The sequence below is a fragment of the Mustelus asterias genome, chromosome 9 (assembly GCF_964213995.1).
Source record: "Mustelus asterias chromosome 9, sMusAst1.hap1.1, whole genome shotgun sequence".
NCBI lineage: Eukaryota > Metazoa > Chordata > Chondrichthyes > Carcharhiniformes > Triakidae > Mustelus > Mustelus asterias.
The window spans coordinates 17853377-17874940 of NC_135809.1; the positions used below are offsets into that span (position 1 = coordinate 17853377).

At 40.3% G+C, this 21564-nt stretch overlaps 1 protein-coding gene across 2 annotated transcripts in view; it reads left to right on the forward strand.

The window, feature by feature from the left end:
* The first annotated feature begins 5034 nt into the window (after positions 1-5034).
* Positions 5035-21564, forward strand: part of tbc1d15 (TBC1 domain family, member 15) — a 52013-nt gene continuing 35483 nt past the window's right edge. The window contains exons 1-5 of one of the 2 annotated variants that reach the window (XM_078219780.1): positions 5035-5089; positions 11714-11809; positions 16691-16765; positions 18187-18328; positions 20086-20299. In XM_078219780.1, coding sequence (XP_078075906.1) covers positions 5072-5089; positions 11714-11809; positions 16691-16765; positions 18187-18328; positions 20086-20299 — 545 coding nt within the window. In that variant the 5' untranslated portion in view covers positions 5035-5071. Of the gene's footprint in view, positions 5090-9243; positions 9341-11713; positions 11810-16690; positions 16766-18186; positions 18329-20085; positions 20300-21564 lie in introns of those variants that run through there. The other variant, XM_078219781.1, reaches the window with a different exon arrangement.

A 21564-nucleotide genomic window follows, 5' to 3' on the forward strand; every position in this document is an offset into this window, starting at 1 on the left:
GTTGTTTTAACTTGCTTTCCTTTGCAGTGATGTTGCGTACTGGAATGCCCTTTTTCATTGGCATTACTGAAGTGTACATTCTTTGCAGTTAAGTGTAAGCCCGTTTCTACTACTTACCTTTACAACTGCTACGATTAACTTTTGCACTCCTTCTTCATTTGGCTACAAGTATGGTGTTGCTGGCATTGCAGATATTGTTGATGACTCTCCCTCTTACTTTTATACAGCCCATCCTTTCAATTCCTCTGAGAATGCATTTGTCTCGAAGGGAAAAACGGTCCAGTGGGAGACCACAGCCGTGTCTAACCCCTCTTATGATCGCTTCCAATCACCAAGTTCCTTCTCATATCTGAACGTCGCCGCCTGATTCCAGTAAATATTCCTGATGAATTGAAGATCTTTCCCATTGATGTTGATGCATTCCAGTATCTGAATGAGATGATTATGTTGGAGTTTATCAAATGCTTTAGTATAATCAATAAAATATGGGTAGAAGACATTTTGCATTTCAATGGTTCTTTCTGCCAAAGTTTTTAAAAGATAGATTGCACTTTGTGTTCCTTTATCTTCTACACATGAACGTAGCCTGTGAAATAAGTAGTAATTGAGTGAAATAACTCCTCAGAGGTGGGTGTCCCTCCACAGATTCCCTATATTTACAAACGTATCTCCACTCCTAAGAGTGCTTCAGGTACCAAGTCAGAGCGCACAAGAAACAATACTTTTCACTGTATACAATACGTGAATAATAAATCAAATCAGTGGATCTGACATTCCTCATAAAACACACGGGTGAGACGCCGACTGGGCAGAGAGCCAGGGGAGGGTGGTCTGGGAGGACGCTTCTCGGTTCTTGGCCCGCCGGGCATAGTTGGCTCCTGGAAAAATTGTGATTTCAAGGCCCGCACTGGTCCAGAGGTTTTTTTCTGGATGGCATAACCCACGCATATTTTGTAGGATACCGGCGCCATCCTAGAGTCAACTGTTCGTGGTAGCCATGTAGGACCTTTGGCGTAATTCCTTACCAGTACTTTTCCACTGGCCTCCAATTGTCTCTAAAAACGTAATGCACACGTTCCACATATTGGGCCCAGACCTCCACAGCAAGGTCAAATGAGGCCAGTTTCCTGAACAGAGGCATGATGCCTGAAAATGGCTAACGCCAAGTGAAGCCGGCTGTTAGTGAGCAAGTTCCTGAGGGTCATTCTTTTTCCTTGCCATCATTGAAATAACTCCTCAGAGGCCAGTGTCCCTTCACCAGATTCCCTTTATTTACAAACATATCCACTCATATGAGTGCTTCAGGTACAACGTCAGAATCTGGTGTGTCAGTAAACCTGACACTGTGTACACAGAGGAACATTGGAATAGTAGGCCATTCAGTCCCTCGAGCCCGCTCTGCCATTCAGTAAGGTCATGGCGGATCTGTGGCCTACCTCCATGTACCTGCCCTAGGCCCATATCCCTTGATACCTTTGCTTAATAAAAAATAAGTGCTGTCTACAATGTACCTTAAAATGGGAGCTTGATTCCATCTGCTCTGTACAGCAGTGTTGTGGGTGATATCAGGCATTGTGTCAGCAGCCATGGCTTCTTGTCTGCGAGGATTGTATATTGGCTCCCATGTCCAACTTGAAGTTGGTGCTGTTTACTGAGATGTCCATATTCCAAAAAGAAAATCCAGGATCCTTGACCTTACCCAAGGTGCATGGTTGGATCTCTTCCCAGATTGTCTTGGAATCCTCCATCCGCCTTGGTGTCTTAGATGTGCATAGCTTTCCGAAGTGTCCCAGGCAGTTGCAGTTGAAACACTGCGCTGAGATTGCTGGACATTGTTCTCACCTGTGAGATTGTTTGGTTCCACCGTGCTGACATGGTCACCTACTATCTTGTCGTCAGTTTGGGTATTACCTTACTTAGTCTGGAGCTTCTCTGTCTGCCCCTTTGTTGCTTTACTACCTGGATAGTTGGGGTTGCTGTGTGCCATGGCTTGCATTTGGCACAGATTTCAGACAGTCTATTAGGATGGCCTTTTCCAGAGTCAGATCTTCCTTGGCCTGTAGGGCGGCACGGTAGCACAGTGGTTAGCACTGCTGCTTCACAGCTCCAGGGTCCCGGGTTCGATTCCCGGCTCGGGTCACTGTCTGTGTGGAGTTTGCACATTCTCCTCGTGTCTGCGTGGGTTTCCTCCGGGTGCTCCGGTTTCCTCCCACAGTCCAAAGATGTGCGGGTTAGGTTGATTGGCCATGTTAAAAATTGCCCCTTAGAGTCCTGGGATGCATAGGTTAGAGGGATTAGCGGGTAAAATATGTGGGGGTAGGGCCTGGGTGGGATTGTGGTCGGTGCAGACTCGATGGGCCGAATGGCCTCCTTCTGCACTGTAGGGTTTCTATGATTGTGTCTTTCTATGTTGTCAGCCACTCTGACAATTATGTCCCTTATGAGTTCTGATTTAAGGTCACCTTAGTCACACCCTTCAGCCTATCTGTATCACTAATTTATAAAGGAGTCAACCAGTTGTCCACGCTATTGGACGCAGTTGTTGAATTTTGCTCTCTCTAAAGTTTTGTGGCTTCTTAGATTAAAATACTCATTGATGTAAGTTTAAAACTTCATCCAATTTATCTAAGGATTTGTTTATCGGCTAATGGACCTACTGAATAGTGTATTCATTTGTTTAGCATCTGCTTTTCTTTTTATCTCATCCTGAAGCTATCATGTACCTTAAGAATATTTTTGGAAAAAATCCCCAATATTGTGCTTTGTCTGGCCTTTGGATCAGTTAGAATTGGGGTGGCGGTGGTGATTTTTGGTGCATGGTTGGCTTTAATGCTGTGCAGGTTTTAAAGATGGTACCACTGTAACCATTAATAGAATAATCTTCCCACGCTTGTCGTGTTTTGGAGGGCCCAAGCTCTGTCTTTAGTTTTGTGCAGTGATTTACTCAATCAACTATCTTGGGCCTTCTCTGCAATATTGAAGCATTTTTGGGGCATTTTATAATTGATTCCTGGCTTTGGCTGAGATTTGAATACCATCTGCTTCTCTTTTTTCTTACAAGTTCAGTTGCCACATGGTACGGTGCCAATTCTGAACCCAGACTGATCAAGGTGTTTTCAAAAACAGGCTGCTCTGACTTTTTCTTTGTAGCACTGGAGCTTTTCAAACTCGTCCTGGCTTAGAAGTGAATTTCTTTGCTCAACACTGTTAGGTTCTTTGACTCTGCATGCATTCCCAATGGACCTTCACAAAATCTTGTGGAGTTCTCAGCTGCACAGTGTAACTTTTTCTTCTGCTTTTCTGCTTCCGGTTCTGCAATTAAGCTTCTTTCAGGTCATCATCCTCCGCGCCTTCACTTCAGGTGCTTTCAGTCAGGTCAGAATGCTGCTCCTTTAATTATCCAGCTTTTGACTTTCGGTTCCAGCTTCTCTGAGGTTCTGGGTTTTTCCATTAGCTGCCACCATGTTGTATGTTCAGTAGGTCTCAGGAAGAGGTTCTGAGTTTTGTATGGTTGAACATTGTGTTTATTAATAACGCATAATTATGTACATATTGACAGGGTATAGCCCAAGCTATGAGTTAACTCCATGCTTGCTTCTACACAGGTCTCTGTCCAGTCCACAACTGCCACTAGTCTCAGGTCATGTGTCTCTTTACATCACACCTTTACATCTCAGAATTTAGAATTCATGACTGGCAGGACTACAGAGCTTTGATCTGATCTGTTGGATGCCCTCTGAAGGCCTGGCTAGCTACTCAGTTGTATCAAACTGCTAGAGAAATGTCAAGAAGAAAGAAAAGAGAGTCTAACCAATGCCCCTTGACATTCAATGGCACTACTGTGGCTGAATCCCCCACTATAAACATCCTGGGGGTTACCATTGATCAGACACTGAACTGGTCCAGTCATAAATATTGTAGCTGCAAGAGACTGGGAATTCTAAAGCAAATAATTTACCACCTGACTCCCCAAAGGCTGCCCATCATCTACAAGGCACGATGGCACTAGCCTGGCACCAACAACACTCAAGAGACTCGTCATCATCCAGTACAAGGCCATCCACTTCACTGGATCCCCTTCCACCAAATTATATGTACAGTCTCTCCACCGCCAACACACAGTGGCAGCAGGGAGTACAAAATACAACTTCATTGCAGTGTTAATGTAAGCCTACTTGTGCCACGAATAAAATAAACTTCAAATCTTCTGCCCCTCCTTTTCTTCTCCCCTGTGTACTCTAGGAATGGTAGGGGAGGCGATGGCCTAATGGCATTGTCATTAGAATATTTATCCAGAAGACTCAGCCAATGTTCTGGGGGCCAGGGTTCGAATCCTGCCACAATATCTGGAATTAAGAATCCACTGATGACCATGAAACCATTGTGGATTGTTGGATAAACTCATCTGGTTCACTAATGTCCTTTAGGGAAGGAAATCTGCTGTCTTTACTGGGTCTGGCCTACATGTAACTCCAGAGCCATAGCAATGTGGTTGACTCTCAACTGACCTCAGACATCTAGAGATGGACCATAAATGCTGGCCAGCCAGTGACAGCCACGAATAAAAAAATGTTTTGTCTGTATAGCGCGCAAGAAACGATACTTTTCACTGTATGCCAATGTATGTGACAATAATAAATCAAATCAAATCCTCTCTCTTGCTGCTGGACTGCTGGAATCCAGGCTGCAGGTTGTTCTTTGGCAAAGGGTCATGTGGACGCGAAACGTCAGCTCTTTTCTCTCCTTACAGATGCTGCCAGACCTGCTGAGATTTTCCAGCATTTTCTCTTTTTGGTTTCAGATTCCCAGCATCTGCGGTGATCCGCTTTTTTTTAATGCAGGCTTGTTCTTGACAGTTGTCCTGCCATTGCCGTCGGCGGCCACGGGAGGTGGGTGCGGTCGCTGTGGCGGGTGCTGTCCCGCTTGTGCGGGACTTGGCGGGGCAACCAGCCCATCTTGCCGCCGCCCGACCGTCATTGGCAAACGGGGGGGCGGGCGTGCGCGCGCAGCTGCAGTGTTTTCCTTCCCGAAGCACGTGACTGGCCCGGCCGTCACCAGCGGCAGCGACAACATGGCGGCGGCGGCGAAGGTAGAGTGTTTGTGTTTCCCTCTGGTACCCACCACCCTTCTCTTTAAACCGGCCGCTCTCCGTCTCCAGCATTTTTGATTGATTTTATTTTCCGCGCTGTTTTCATTAGTGAGTGAGAAAAGGGTCTTTTTTTAAAAAAAAACAAAAATAAATGTATTTCGACTTTAGAGAGCGGCAGGGCAGGAGGAGAGTGCCACAGGAGGCTGGGCTGTGTTGACAACCTGTCACTGGGGAAATGCCACGAGTGCAGCACCTGCTGGCTTCAGCTGAAGGCTGGCACTCTGCTGTGCCCGCTCATTTACCCCCCTGGATCTCAGTGCAGATACTGGGGCGGGGGCAGTTTGCCAGAGGCATGGAGCTGGAGGATTTCCATTTGAATTGCTCATTCTCTCTCTTTTGCCATTAACTTGAATTCACTTTGTACGCCTTATTTTTTTTTGGCAACTACATTCATCTAGTATTGAGGATGTAACCTTCCCGTTAGTGAGTTCAGGAGGGAGAGAGGGTTAGGGGTGTATTGGCCATGCTAAATACTCCCTCAGTGTACCCAAGCAGGTGCCGGAGTGTGCCGACTAGGAGATTTTCACAGTAACTTCATTGCAGTGTTAATGTCAGCCTACTTGGGATAATAAATAAAATAAACTTAAATTAGTTGGTCAAGATGAAGTAGGGTGGGATAAGACTATTATGGAGCATAAACATTGACTAGTTGCTCTGAATAATCTGTTTCTGTGCTGTAAGATCTGTCATACTTATTTTTAATAGTTCATATCATAGAATCCTTACAGTACAGAAGGAGGTCATATGGCTCATCAAACCTGCACCACATCAATCCCACCCAGACCCTATCCTCAGAACCTCCCGTATTTGCCCTGTTAATCCCCATCGACACGAAGGGACAATTGAGCATGGCCAATCAACCTAACCTGTACATCTTTGGAGTATGGGAGGAAACTGAGCACCTGGAAGAAACCCGTGCATTCACAGGGACAACGTACAAACTCCACACAGACAGTGACCAGAGACTGGAATTGGAACCTGGGTCCCTGCTGCTGTGAGGCAGCAGTACTAACCACTGTGCTGCCCACTTAGCATTTAAATGTAATTTTGTGAAAAAATGTCAATTGGTGTTTACATTTGTTGTAGATTGGTAAGAAATTAATGTAAAACTTTATTTTTTTCCCTGGCTCACTGTGATTGTCCTCAATTTTAAAGTATCTTTCTCTCCAATCCCAGCACACCCTTGACCTTTCTGTAGCCTTAACAAACCTGTTCAGATTTCTGTGCTCCTCCAATTCTGGCTTCTTGAATGTCTCTGATTTTCATTGTTTCATTATTGGTGGGAATTTGTTCAGGTGCCTCAGCCCATAGCGCTGGAATTCCACCTTGAAACCTCTCTGGTTCTCACTCTTTCTTTCTTTAATTAATTTCATAACATCTCTCTTTTGACCAAACTTTTAGCCACACTGTCCTAATATCTCCTTTTCTGACTTCTTTGCTAATACTCCTGTGAAGCATCTTGAAACATTTTACAAGTTGAAAAGACAAGAATACCATCGGCTTTGTTGAAGCTTAGCTGTTTCCACTTGTTATTATAATAAACAGTTCATACATTGATTATGCATGGACTTTGGAAATATAAAACTCTTGGGCAATCTAAAGAACATGTTCAGTGTAAAACTCTGAGCTGAAATTGATCTTTGTTTTATTGCTTTCTGAATTGCAGTTTGTCTGAAAGTTGTGCAACTTCCAGGTGAATTGTCAACTACTACTGGAAGCAAATTGCACAATGAATGGATAGACAGAGCACAATGTGAAAATAACATAGAAAACAGCCTGAGGTTGGATGAGATAAAAATTATGATGGACGATCATCCGAGCAGGTTGAACTAGCAGAGAAAAATGAGGCAAAAATTGTTGAAGTGAAGTAATACAAAATTATTGAATCGATTATAATCTGATTGTAAATAAAGCCCCGCATATTGAGTAGCTTAGAATAAATGAAATAGAACTAGAAAGTTCTAGACAGGAAAGAAGAGAGCTGCTTTACTATGAATAGGTTGAAACCAAAGTAATTATGAAGATATTCAAATAGCAAACTTTTCAGAAAGGGCAAGTTAGTAAAATAAGGGTTTGAAAATCAGTAACAACTTTTCAAGATCACAGCCAGCAAAGGAAACTTACTATAATGGATTTTGTCATAGGATGGCGATGACAGGAAATTGGAAGTTTTTGAGAAGTGAGTAGACATGTACAGTACACAATTATAACAGCAAATATGTGAGTGACTTGAACATTGTGAAACAGGAAACTGTGTTTTCTTTTTTGCAAAATGAGCTGAAATAATGGAACTATGGTCCAGTTGTGGCAGACTGTTTTTAACTGACTTTCGCAGTTAGATTGTGAGGATCTAAACTGTGAACTGTAGGTCACAAGCAACCCTGGGACTTGACAACTGGGTCTATGAAGACTACTTTAATTTGTACTTACTGAGTGAGATTTTTCTGCCTGTTTCATTGAGGATGGACAGACTATTTAGCCCATGTTTCATGTTAGCTGGTTTGGAATGCCTACATTTTGTGGATGTGGAGCATGGTGGCACAGAGGTTAGCACTTCTGCCTCTCAGCACCAGGGACCCCGGTTCAATCCCCGGCTTTGGGTCACTACCTGTGCGGAGTCTGCGTGTTCTCCCCGTGTCTGCATGGGTTTCCTCCGTGTTCTCCGGTTTCCTTCCACAGAAATATGCATTGGGTAGGTGCATTGGCCATGCTAAATTCTCCCTCAGTGTAACCGAACAGGCGTCGGGGTGTGACAACTAGGGGATTTTCACAGTAACTTCATTGCAGCGTTAATAAATGCCAATTTGTGATTCGAATAAATAAACTTTAAATTGGAGGTTGTAAAGGTGCGTTTTGTGTTATTACCAAATTGGTGGATAAATCCTAGATATGAACATTAAATTTCATAGAATCATAGAAACCCTACAGTGCAGAAGGAGGCCATTCGGCCCATCGAGTCTGCACCGACCACTTGTTAAAAATTTGTTAACAACTTTAGGTATATGCGTGTTATTGGGAATTTTATGTGTGCTCCTTGACAGTCCATGGTAAACACTATGCAGGCTGAAAAGACAACAAGCTTGATGTTCCCGAATTCAGTTGCCTTCACCTCTTCCCTCCCTTCCTCTAGTCTACCATCCCTAACTTCTCTGCAGGTTCTCTTCCACACCTTGCCCTCTGATTTGCATCATTTTCTAGTTCCACTCCTATCTCCCTCTTGTACCCTCTCTGCTTGCATGGACAAGATGAACTCAATGTTCCTTTTAAAATTTATTTGTTCCCAGACAGTTCTTTCATTGCACAGTTCTTCTCAAATTTTTGGACAACCATGCACCAGTGGTACTTATGGAACAAGGCATATATAGTAACTTCTGTTGCTGAGTAGCCAAACACCTGTGCAGCTAAGTGGGAATTGAGGAAAACTGGACAGACTAGGCCTGTACCTGCTAGAGTTTCAAAGAGTAAATGGTGGCTTGGTTGAAATATGTAAGATCCTGAAGGTCTTAAGAGGGTGGATGTGGAGAAGATGTTTCTTCTTTTGGGTGAATCTAGAACTAGGGATCACTGTATAAAAATACTGGGTCATCCATATCAAACTGATGAGAAAATCTTTCTCTGAGGATCCTGAGTCTTTGGAACTCTTCCTCAAAAGGTGGTGGAAACAGTCTTTGAATACCTTTAAGGCAGAGGTAGATAGATTATTTACAGGCAAGGGAATGAAAAATTATTGGGGGTAGTTAGAAATGTGGAATTGAGGTTAAAATCAGATCAGCCATGATCTTATTGAACGGCAGAGTCGGCTTGAGGGGCCAGGTGGCCTACTTCTGATTTGTACAAAATTTACATTCGATTCATCTCCTGTTGCCTCAACCCTTTTTCCATTAATTTGCTGATCTCACATCTTCACTTCCTGGCTCTCATCACAGCTGGTATTAATATTTCCCTCTTTTTGCAAATTTCTCCCTCCCTTTTGCCCCTCTCATCAAGAACCAACCCTTGAACCTTCCATCCTTACAAAGTACTGCCCCATCTCCAACCCCCTTTCCTCCCCAAAATCTTTCAACAAGTTGCTTCCAAAATCCATACCTACCTTTACTAGAACTTCAAGTGTATTACGTCAGGCAGGTTTCCACCTCTGTCATAGTCCAGAAACGGCTCTTATCAAAGACACCTTAAGTGACTGTGTCAAAGGTAAGCTATCCATCCTTGATCATCTTGACCTCTTTGCAACCTTGGACATGGTTGATCACACCATCTTTGTCTAATGTCTCTTTACTGCCCACCAGCTGGGTGGGACTGTACTTGCCTGGTCCCATTCATGAATCTAAGTATATTCAGAAAGTCACTTCCAGTCGCTACGCTTCCAGTTGCACACCAATTCTACTAGTGACTCCTAAAGATCTGTCCTAGTTTCCCTCTTATTACACATTTACATGCCTTCCCTCAGTGACACCATCTGAAAACGCAGCATAAGGTTCCATATGCACGCTGACAATAATGAACCCTATGTCACTATCACCTCTGTCATCCCCTCCAATGTTGCAAGTTTGTCAGACTGCATGTCCAATATCCAGGATTGGATAAACAGACATTTCATCCCATTAAATAGAGAAGAGTGAATTGTCTTCAGATCCCACCACAAACTCTGTTCCCTCATCACTGACAACTGTTTGGGGTTCAACCAATGTTTGCAACTTGTCATATTTGAGTCCAAGGTGAGATTCTAACCATCTACCCGTGCATCACTAAAATCACCTAGTTCAACCTTTGTATCAACTCTTGTCTCAGCTCAGCTGCTGCTGAAACCCTTTAGACTTGACTATTCCAATGCACTCCAGGGTCGTACCCTCCGGAAATTTCAAATTATCCAAAACGTTGCTGCCCATGTTGTAACTTGTACCAAGTGCTGTTTCACCCTTCATCCTTGTGCTCGCTGACCTACATTGGCTTCATGTTAAGGAACATCAGCATTTTAAAAATGTCATGCATGTGTTCAAACCCTCAATGGCCTTGCCCCCTCTCTGCATATCTCTGAAATCTCCGTCAGCTTCATGACCCTCTGAGATATCTGCACTCTTCTAATTCTGACTTCTTGAACATCCCTGATTTTAATTACTCCACCATTGGTGGCTGTGCCTTCAGCTGCCTTGGTTCTAAGCTCTGAAATTACTTCCCTAAACCTCTCTGTCTCTCTTTCCTTAGGCAACCTACCACTTCTATCTCCTTATTTTATAGATTTAGAACTCCGAAAGAACACTATTATGTTAAAGATGCTACATAAATACAAGGGTTGGTGTTGGATTATGTCAATCTTTTGTTTATTTTTAGTGGAGAAAGGCACCCTTTACTGACTTTTGATGGTAGAAATTGGGCGTCTCTGTATTCATTCAAATTGCAAAAAAGAGAAACATTTTATTGCTGGGTTTCTCTCGATTTGAAAAATTAGTAGTCTGCTTGATTTTATTCAAAGAAGGACCAAACACTTGGCGGCTGGAGAACCGTCGCTACATACACAGGATGTTGGGGAAAATATAATGCAAATTTTAGTTTTGCTTCCAGGAATTATGAGTGCTGGAGGTGTAATATAATTGAAAATGGTAGGCAGTTATGTGGATAAGATGGATATAGAGGGATATGGGCCAAATGCAGGCAATTGGGACTAGCTTAGTGGTAAAAACTGGGTGGTGGCATGGACAAGTTGGGCCAAAGGGCCTGTTTCCATGCTGTAAACCTTTATAACTCTATGGTATTTTGAAATGTTTTAAAATTCTTGAGAAATTGCTTGGTATGTTTACTGTTTTCCAAGTGAACTGAATAGCAATGTGCTTAATCTATATGGATTTCATTTTTCTTATTTGAGATTTAGTTGCAGAGTACTATTTTGGAAAGGTTCAGTAATTTATCTTTAGTATTTTGCCATTTTAGTCCAGTTGTACAATTATGTTACGTTAGCCAGACAATACATTGATGTAATGCAATGTGCATTGGTCAGAAATCATGCTAGTCATTTGGCTATCAGCATGCATAGTAAGTTTCACATGAACCAAACAAATTAGCATTTACAACATGCATACATGTAATGTCTGACCTCCCAAACATATATCGCAAAGTGGTTCAAAGCCAATCAATTATTTTGAAGTAAAGTTGCTGTTGTTATGCAGGCGTATTCAGGAGACAGTTTGCATGTAGCAAAATCCCACAAACCGCAATAACCAGATAATTTGTTTTGCTGGATTTGGGTGAGGGATAAATGTTGGCCATGATGCTGGGACAGTTCTTTGCTCCTCTTTGAATACTGCCATGGGATCTTTTATGCCTCTCTGAACAGGCAGGCAGCATTTTAGTTTTGATTTCTCAGCTGAGATGCCAATGGCCCCTTCAAACTCATTTGAGCCAAGCACCTATTTGGTACGGTTTAACTCAGTTTTGCAACTGATGAACATTTGGCTTAATTCTGGACATTTATAATGCTATCGAGTTGAAGGACAAGACAGCCTTTTGTTTATAGGTGATGCTTTCAACCAAATACAAACTTAAAATTCTCTTCCACCTTTGTTTTTCCAGATTGTATATGAACAAGATGGAGTGTTCATTCATTCATGTTCTGAAAGAATTGGTGAGCAAGATACGCTTCCAGGAATACTGAGGTTGATTGATAAGGTACTTCAGCCAATAAATTTGTTTTCCTAGTTGCATCTTTGTAACCAAAAGATTTACGTTGGTTTTGGACTAGATTGCACAACTTTACGTACAAAGATTGTACAAAGCAAATGTTTCTTTGCTTTCCGCAGTGCCAAATCCAATAGTGCTGGTCATAATTTCAAAAATCTGCTTTAACTTTGTGATGAAGACTGCATGAAAACAGAGTCATCAAGAACCAGATCAGCGTTTTCACTCTATAAGCTACACAAATAAAAACTCTTGAAACCTAAGCTCATATTAGATGACATTATATCTCAGGGCATATCTTGTTACCACTTTGCTACCCCAAGGCTGCCACTGACTATTAATCCTCTTAGGCATCAGCATTCCTGGAAGTGATTGTAGTTCCTGTGAATTCATGTTGACTGACATCAGTTTGAACAGTGCTGCTTCTACCAACCTGCAAATGACTCCTGGCCAAGCCAGTCTGGGTAGAGAGTTCATAAAGTAAGTTCACCTATCTTTTCAATAGGTCACATGCATTTGAAGCATTCCTGAAATTACGTAAGAACATAAGAACTCTGAGAAGGCCATCTGACCCTCCTTGGCCATTCAATAAGATCATGGCTGATCTTTTCATGGACTCAGCTCCATTTACCCCCCCCCAACTCACCATAACCCTTGATTCCTTTACTGTTCAAATATTTATCTATCCTTGTCTTAAAAACATTCAATGAGGTAGCCTCAACTGCTTCACTGGGCAGGGAATTCCGCAGATTCACAACCTTTTGGGTGAAGAAGTTCCTCCTCAACTCAGTCCTAAATCTGCTTGAGGACTGAGTATTAAATCACATTTCCCATGCATTCAGTCCTTCAATGCATTCTCTCGAAGAGAGTGGAGCTTTTGTCTGAGCGTATTTGTCTACAATGAAAATTGAAATGCTGTTTGGATAGATGAAGCTGTTCGTGTTTAATAAAATGGAGGCAATATGCACCCCAAGATTTGATGCAACTTTGTGCTGTTATGCAAACAACCCAAGAACAGTACTCCGTGAATATTGAGTATCGAATTCAATTTGTTTCCTTTCTCCATCAGCTTGATAAAGTAGCAGCTGTTAATTCTACCAAAGTGGCAGGCAGACTTGAAACTGGGCAAAGTATTTTTTGTGAAATGAAGCTGTGATGCTCCCATGATTTGTCTTAGGAAAGATTATTGCCTTGGTGCTATGGAAATGTGAATACATTGGAATGGAACATAGGATCAGGAATGGACTATTTTTCCTTTCAAGCCTGTTCCCTTAGAATGTGTCTCTGGCTACTGTGTGACCTAGCCCTATAATACTTGCCTTTGCTTTATATTCCTTGATACCTTTGGTTAACAGATATCTATCATAAGCTTTTTTTAGTGCCTTGTTGGCCTTGCACTGAAGTTTCAGACCGTGCAAGGCAGTTTCTCACCTTCTGCCTTCACAAATTTTATTTTGTATTTAAAAGCAGGATACTCTGTACTTATTACCAATGTGTAGTACTGTCTCCAATTCATTGCCATCAACCAGTGTTTACGAGTCTGCATATCTATATTCTTTCAAATGTCGCCAGTGTTCTTTTGAATAGATTAGGCAGTCACATAGTTTAAAGTAATCTGAAAATTAGCTGATGGATTTTCCAAGGGGTGAATCTTCAGTGGGGTTGAAGGCATGGGGTTGCAAGATGTGGAGGTGTGGGGGCAGTTGGTTCAGGATGGAATTTGAGAGGAATGGTCTGAGAACATAGTAGCTGAGCCAGAGGGAGTGGTAACATGGAAATTTTCTGTAAAGATATCCTAAAATATGACTTCAGGAAACCTGTGTTGTTAAAAAGATAACTGAGTAAATACGGTACAAGTTTCCCTAGGTCACTGCTAGATGAGTCCTTTAAAGTAAATTCAGTTCAGGTGAAATGGGTGTGAGATGGTAGCAATAGGGAGGGGGCATGCAGCAATGAGCTTGTGGATTGCTTTTAGTATCTTGAGTACCAATTTGAAAGGTCCCTGAGGTAAGTAAGTGGTAAATTACCTTGGAGAATTCAGTTAGGATATAAATAAAATCAGTGGGTAAATTAAACAGTGGCAGAAATGAGGCATAACAGAAACTTGCATAAATTTAGTGGGAAGCAGGAATTTACCTGCAGATGTAAATATTTGCATTTTCTGTAATTTATATTTTAACATTGACACTGTGTAGCCATTATAGTATAATTTTGTATCTAAAACACTATATAAGCCTATTCATGATGGAAAACAATGTAAACATTTCAGTGTCACAATTTGTTAATGAAGCAAAAGACATTTTTCACAGTAATTGAAAGAATGAAGGTTTTAAACAAAGTTACATATTTCACAACTTACGTTATTTATTAAATTTATCCATTCAGTTTGTTGCATCTTTAGAAAACCTTCATTAAAATCTTAATTTGAATGCCTCAATCCTTCCCGAAAGCTTCAATCCTTCCCAAAAAGTATGAGTATTTGCAGAGTGCTTAGTCTCCCAAGATGCGTCATTAGCATTTAATCCATTCGCATTTTACCCCCCGCAAACAAAATACATTTAATAGATTTTTAAAACTATGAAATTAGTGGATAAATTTCAAAAGCTGTATGTGAGTAAAAATTATAATTAAAGATTAAAATATGCAGGAGAACAGTTCTTCTGTATTGACCACACACTTTCTTTTGCCTTAATTAGTGTTTGAATTAGAAATATTCTATAAACACACAAAGGCCTATTGATTTTAGGAGGGTAGGAGGGAGAGAGTAATGTATCATTCCTAATCTTAACTTGGAATGTAAAATCTCCAGTATTCATCTGCTTTGGTGTGTTTTTGTTGTCAGTTAGAAATCAAAACCCCACATTGAACCCTGATCACAAACACCCCTGCTGACATATTGTAGATGCTGGCATGCCATCAATGAACTAAACCAGACATTTCATCCCACTCCCCGTTCCCAGTTCTGCAAACATTAGGTTCCTAGTGTTCCTGCTGCATAATGATCCAGTTTTTTGACTTCTTAACATGCTGTCAAAGCTACCAATATGTCGGAGTTCTGGCAAGTCTGGAATCCCATCACAATGCTGCCAACCCCAGGATTGTATCCAACAACAACTTGCATTTATGTAACACCCTTACTATAGTAAATGTTGTAAGCCACTTTCTAGGAGAGCTATGAAACAAAATAGAGAGCTTTGGGCACGGCTGACAAAAAAATTGATTGAAGAAGTAGGTTTAAAGGAGTGTTTTTTTAATTAAATTGTGCATGAGACGCAAAAACCCAGTCTGCAGGTGCAACAGGTGATCAAGAAGGCAAATGGGATGTTGGCCTATATCGCAAGGGGGATAGAATATAAAAGCAGAGATGTCTTGCTGCATCTGTACAGGGCATTGGTGAGGCCGCAGCTGGAATACTGTTTGCAGTATTGGTACCCTTATTTGCAGAAGGATATATTGGCCTTGGAGGGAGTGCAGAGAAGGTTCACCAGGTTGATACCAGAGATGAGGGGTGTTGATTATGAGGAGAGACTGAGCAGATTGGATTTGTACTCGTTGGAATTTAGAAGGCTGAGGGGGGATCTTATAGAGACCTATAAGATAATGAAGGGGCTGGATAGGGTAGAGGTGGAGAGATTCTTTCCACTTAGAAAGGAAGCTAGAACTAGAGGGCACAGCCTCAAAACAAAGGGGGGTCAGTTTAGGACAGAGTTGAGGAGGAACTTCTTCTCTCAGAGGGTGGTGAATCTCTGGAATTCTCTGCCCACTGAAGTGGTGGAGGCTACCTCGTTGAATATGTTTAAATCACGGATAGATGGATTCCTGATCGGTGAGGGAATTAGGGGTTATGGGGATCAGGCGGGTAAGTGGGACTGATCCACTTCAGATCAGCCATGATCTTATTGAATGGCGGGGCAGGCTCGAGGGGCTAGATGGACTACTCCTGCTCCTATTTCTTATGCTCTTATGTTTTGAGGGTAGATAAGTGGAAAGGTTGAGGAATTAAATTCCACAGTTTAGGGTTTAGTGGATTGAAAAATGTCAGGCTGTGTAAGTGGCTAGAATTGGAGGACTTCAGAGATCTCAGAATTGTAGGGCTGGAGGAAGTAACAGAGACATAGAGAGACAAAACCAGGGAGGGATTTGAAAATCAGCATGTAAATTTTAAAATTGAAGCATTGTTGCTGATGGAGGTCAGCCAGCACGAGCAATCGGTGAATTGCTCTCACTACCCTGTACTCACATATCAAGCATTTAACTCTTATCTGGTATATCTTGCATGCCAGTTTGCTGGATAAAACTGGAAAAATATAATTTTTTAATATAATAATAAATACCACTCACCTTATAGTTGTCAGAATAATGGAGAGTTGTGAAAGTAAGTCACCAAAACATCAGTTTAAAAAAACATATTACTATTTATGAACTTGATGTATTCAATCACTAAATTTGTGGCACTGACGTTATTCCCTACAGAGCATAAACACTCCTATTATAAAATAGCGTGCCCTCTGATTCCCTGTGAACAATGCATTGAGAGGCATACTTGTGCAAGTTGTATTAACTGCATGTATAGGTTCTCATAACTTGATAGCTTTATTTAATGGATGTTTAAATTGCATAAGATTTCTGCCTGATAGAGTTGCTTTAATGTGATCTAAACGGCATGCATTTATCAGACAGAGTGCACAATATAGTCAACAACTGAATGAATTAGCAATTATATCTGGCACAAAGCAACATCCATAAACCTTTGTGAATCGGTGTTCTCCCTTGCATCATTATTCAAATATAAAATGCAGTTTTGTTGCCTGAAATATTTGCATTGGTTAATTAGCTGATGGTGGCTTTTGTCTTGCATTATTTTTCTTCCAGGGTTCAGGGGCTGTAGTGGATTGGTCACCAGTGGACGACTGCCTGGATTCTTCAAACATTTTTTGTGCGGGAAAGGTAATTAATCGTGCAACTAAATGGAATAGTTAGATTTGAATACTATTTATGGTGAAGTGAGCAATTAGACAAAAGCTGTAATGATACAGTGTTACTCCGATATGTCTAATGTCACGGTGCAGTAGTTTGAATGTGGTATATATTTGTGCAATGTGATAATTAGATGAACTAATGTTCATCTGTGCATCTTCAGATGCCTTTTGGAAGTGGTTAACAGTGATTAGTGCCTTAATTATGTCATCTTTCTAACGTGTGTTTAGTGATATAATTTACTAATGCATCTTGTTTTGTCAAATCCTGGCAAAATTTCAGCATTACCAAAAGGCCTCATTGCAAATTACAAAATAGATAGTAATTCCTAAATGCTGGGAACTCATCTTCTGGTCTGCCAAGTGAATCCCAATTCAATTTACTTTATTAGGGCAGAATTCTATTGATTTTTAAAAAAATGTTCTAAATAGGTGGTCACCATTTTGAATGTTAATTCTTCCTTCCTCTTTTAATAATTGCGTTGCTTTACTCTAGTATAAGCTCCAAGTATTTGCTGGAGTAAGTCCACGATACAGTCAACAACTGAATGAATTACCATTCAATGCAGACTTTAAACATATCTGTAAAATTTTGTTAGTGCCTATACTTACACCGTTATTCAACCTTAAAATGTGTGTAAGTTTTGTTACCTAAACGGGTGGCATGGGTATACAGTTTGTGCTGGGGCTGAAGACAACAGCCGCAGAATATTCGGGCTGTTTCAGTGCTGTGACAAGGATATAAATTTGTTTGGAGAGATTTAAATGTAGGAAAAATGGATATTGTTTTAGAAGTTGGCAGCATATTGAAAGAATTTGGAGAGGATTGGCAGGCAGCAGTTTGCAAAGTCAGAGATGTTGCGAGTTCATTTTTGGAGGGAGGGATGATAGCAGTGGTTATTAAACAGTACAGGGAAAACCGACCCTGATAAAGCGGCACCATTTATAATGCCAGTTAGCATCAGGATCATATTTAGTATACACATTTAAAAAAATGTAGATACTGAAATAATTATGAGAAATTGTGCTGTACAATTTCCATCATTTCCCTGTAGATATGTTTGCATTGAAAATCTAAAACATTGCAAGTGTAGCATCCTGTTATTTGGCTGGCTTATGTGTCACAGATTAGAAGTCTGTTAGTTTTCTATTTAATGGTTAAAGTGCTTTTTGAATTGAAAATACATAATGTTTTAAAAGAATTTTAATTAAAAAAAACTAAGAGGACAATTGGGTATTCCCTCCCCAAATGTCATTGTGTTCTGTCTTTATGGGCAAAAGAAACATATATATATATATATATATAAGTATATATAATTTTTATAGATTTCAATGTGAAACAACCAAAGGAAGAAAAATTGACATATTTCATTTTTACCGAAATTCTTTTAGGATTCCAGTTCGGTTGTTGAATGGACTCAATGTTCGAAAGAAAAATCTTCCAGGAGTGCAATGCACCAAAACAGCTGTGAAGCTGAATGGGACATGATAAATACAGTTACTTTCAGAAAGAAACCCTTTTTGAATGGTGATGGTATGTAATATATGTTTACACTGTAACCATTGCATTGAAGAGTTCACATTTTGGGACAAGTACTCTCATTAATGCAAATAACTTATTAGAAGCCTCCAGTAGCACAAACTGAAAGGGAAAAATCTGAATTGGGTTTTGCAACACTACTGCACCAAAAATTTAAAATATAGTTGAAACTTTCTTATCATACTGGATTAGTATTTTTAACGCTATTAAGAAGGTAATGAATATTCTTAGTCTGTGTTGGATGAAGCTGGTTTTATCCAGTTGGGCTTTCTCCATTTAAATCGATAGCATAGACCACAGCACTCGCCAAATACAACAATTAAGTAATTCATCAAATTAAATGAAATTGAAAAAAAAATTGTCATGCAGCATTTTATGCCATGGAGATTTAAGATTGGTTTATACCTATAATTTAAGCATTAAGGTCACGATCTTTTGCTCTGCTTTAAAAGGTCAGTGTTGAGTGGAGGCCAGGCACTTTTAATAATAATGAAGGCCTAGCCAACTCCCTACTTCTTGGCAGTAAGTCCAGTAATAAACATGGTGGGTGTGTAGACTAAACTGCAGACTGGTACTTTTTGCAGGGAGTCACATTGAATAATTCTCACAGACACCAAGTGAGAAGTAAAATGAATTGATTATCCTTTACCTCTTAATCAATTTACAGAAAATGAGACAAAGATTGGAAAATTTGCATACGATTGTCAGAAGCTGAAATATCAACAAACTTAATTTTTAAAATTATTTAAAATCTATTGAATTGTAGCCATAATGCCTAATTTTGCCATTTCACCAACAAATAAAAGTAGTTTTTAACGTCAGAGAGATTGCTTGACAAGAATGATGACTTCGCAAGCCGTTTTGAAAAGCCTCATTGAAAATCTTTTTTGAAAAATGCCTTTTGCTTCATTAACAAAAATTTTTTGAAAATACCTCATTCAACAAGACACAAATTTCTAGGGGTTTTTTTCAGTGAGGTTAGAGCATAAAAAATGGAAGTTCACATTAATTGAAGCTATTTCCACCAGCAGGGACTTTTCAACAACACACCCTTTGGTGAAGTAGAGAATCACCAAAGGTTAGGTGAATTGGCCATGCTAAATTCTCCCTTAGTGTACCCGAACAGGCACTGGAGTGTGACGTCTAGAGGATTTTCACAGTAACTTCATTGCAGTGTTAATGTATGCCTACTTGTGACACTAATAAATAAACTTAAACTTAAATGTCTGGATTTCCAAGTTTAACTGAGCATGTGCGAATGCCAGAAGTTGCTGTTAGTCTCGCATTTAGAACAATGGCAAACACTGACAGTTTGACCGACATGACCGTTGCTAAATATGGACCATTGTATATTCTTGCATGGCTCTGTGCCAAAATGATAGGAGGAAATGACTGCAGAATTATTTCAGACACTTCTCAAAGATTTGGGAATCTCGGTATAGGATAAATATCTTTCATTTTACAGTTTACTTTGCTATAGGTTAATAAATAGAACGCCAATGGTAACACAATGTATTTCAGAGCTAGCTTCCCAGAAAAGATGCTTATATATATAAAATACAAATATAATGTGTTCTGGGCTTGCAATATAAGAAGTGGAAAACATTAGGTTTGGCCATTACATTGACTTTTCTGTACTTGTTTTTCAAGCAGTCAGTAATGAAATTGGTTTTTAAAGGTTTGAGAATACCTTATTGTGAGACTATTTTAAGTTAGGAGCTACTTTTCTATGTTCTATTTAACTTTTTCAGATGAACCAATGTATAATATGAGTAAAAGAAGTAAATGGGCATTCTCCTTCAGCCTGACCGACCTGAAATCCATCAAAAAAAATACAGAAGGCATGGGCTGGTCGTACATGGTGTTTTGTCTGTGGGATGATACCTTTCTGCCAGCTCTTCATTTTCATCATGGAGGCAGCACAGATCTTCTCCAGTGCCTTACGAGATATGTGCTTCTTAGTGAGTGAGTAATTGAAGAAGGCTGAAATTAAATTTGATTTTGTTACTGTAATTTATGTGGCAGCACTTTTAAATTGATTTTGTGATATATTTTTCACTCCCCCACCCCCAATGTTGCAAACGAAGATATTTCTTGCCCTTCCCCTGAAGTTGAATATACTATCTCGAGCCTAAGAGGGACTGTCTTGGCATTTTCCAACTTTAGTCATATTTGTCGTGCTAATGATCCAGCAAACAATACCCCTTCATTATCACCACCTATTGTATAAAGATCGTTCTCCCAATCTCTTCAGTTACAACTTTTCTAGTTTTTAGGCAATGTATGACAATTTTGAAAATTTTCCATTTTTAAGATCCGGCTCCAAGATATTTGTTTGTGACTGAAACTGACTAAGACGGAAGGAGGTGTGTAATTTTTTTTTTACTCAAGGGATGAGGACGTTGCTGGCAAGGCCCCCATTTGTTGTCCTTCAGAATGTGGGTGGTGAATTGCCTTCTTGAACCACTGCAGTCCATTGTTAGATTGTCCTTTATTATTGTTTTGTCCAAATTATTGTTAGTCTAGCCAAGTGCTGATTGTTTTTCATCATGGAGGCAGCACAGATCTTCTCCAGTGCCTTACGCGATATGTGCTTCTTAGTGAGTGAGTAATTGAAGAAGGCTGACATTAAATTTGATTTTGTCACTCTATTTTTATTTGGCAGCACTTTTAAATCAATGTTGTGATATATTTTTCACCCCCCTCAAACCCTGATGTTGCTAACAAAGTTATTTCTTGCTCTTCCCCTGAAGTTGAATACAGTACCTTTCTAAAAGTATTTATTACAGGATAAATAAGATAATTAAAAAATGGAAAATGCTGGAAATCAAGTCGAAAATACTGGATATACAGTTAATTGGCAGTTGTGTGTGTATTGCCACTAGATGGCATTCCTGAACGATTCATTCTTATAACGAGCCGAAAGCACATCATGCTTTTGGTACCACAAATTATAGAATCGTTATAGGACAGAAGGCAGCCACCTAGCCCATCGCCTCTGTGCTGGCACTCATAAGGAGCATTTCACATACTGCCATCTCCACACATCCCTTCAAATTCCCCCTTCTCAGACATCGAGAACATGTGGAAAAAAATATTTTTTTTATTAGTGTCACAAGTACATTACATTAACACTGCAATAAAGTTACTGTGAAAACCCCCTAGTCGCCACACTCCAGTGCCTGTTCGGGTACACTGAGGGAGAATTTAGCATGGCCAATGCATCTAAC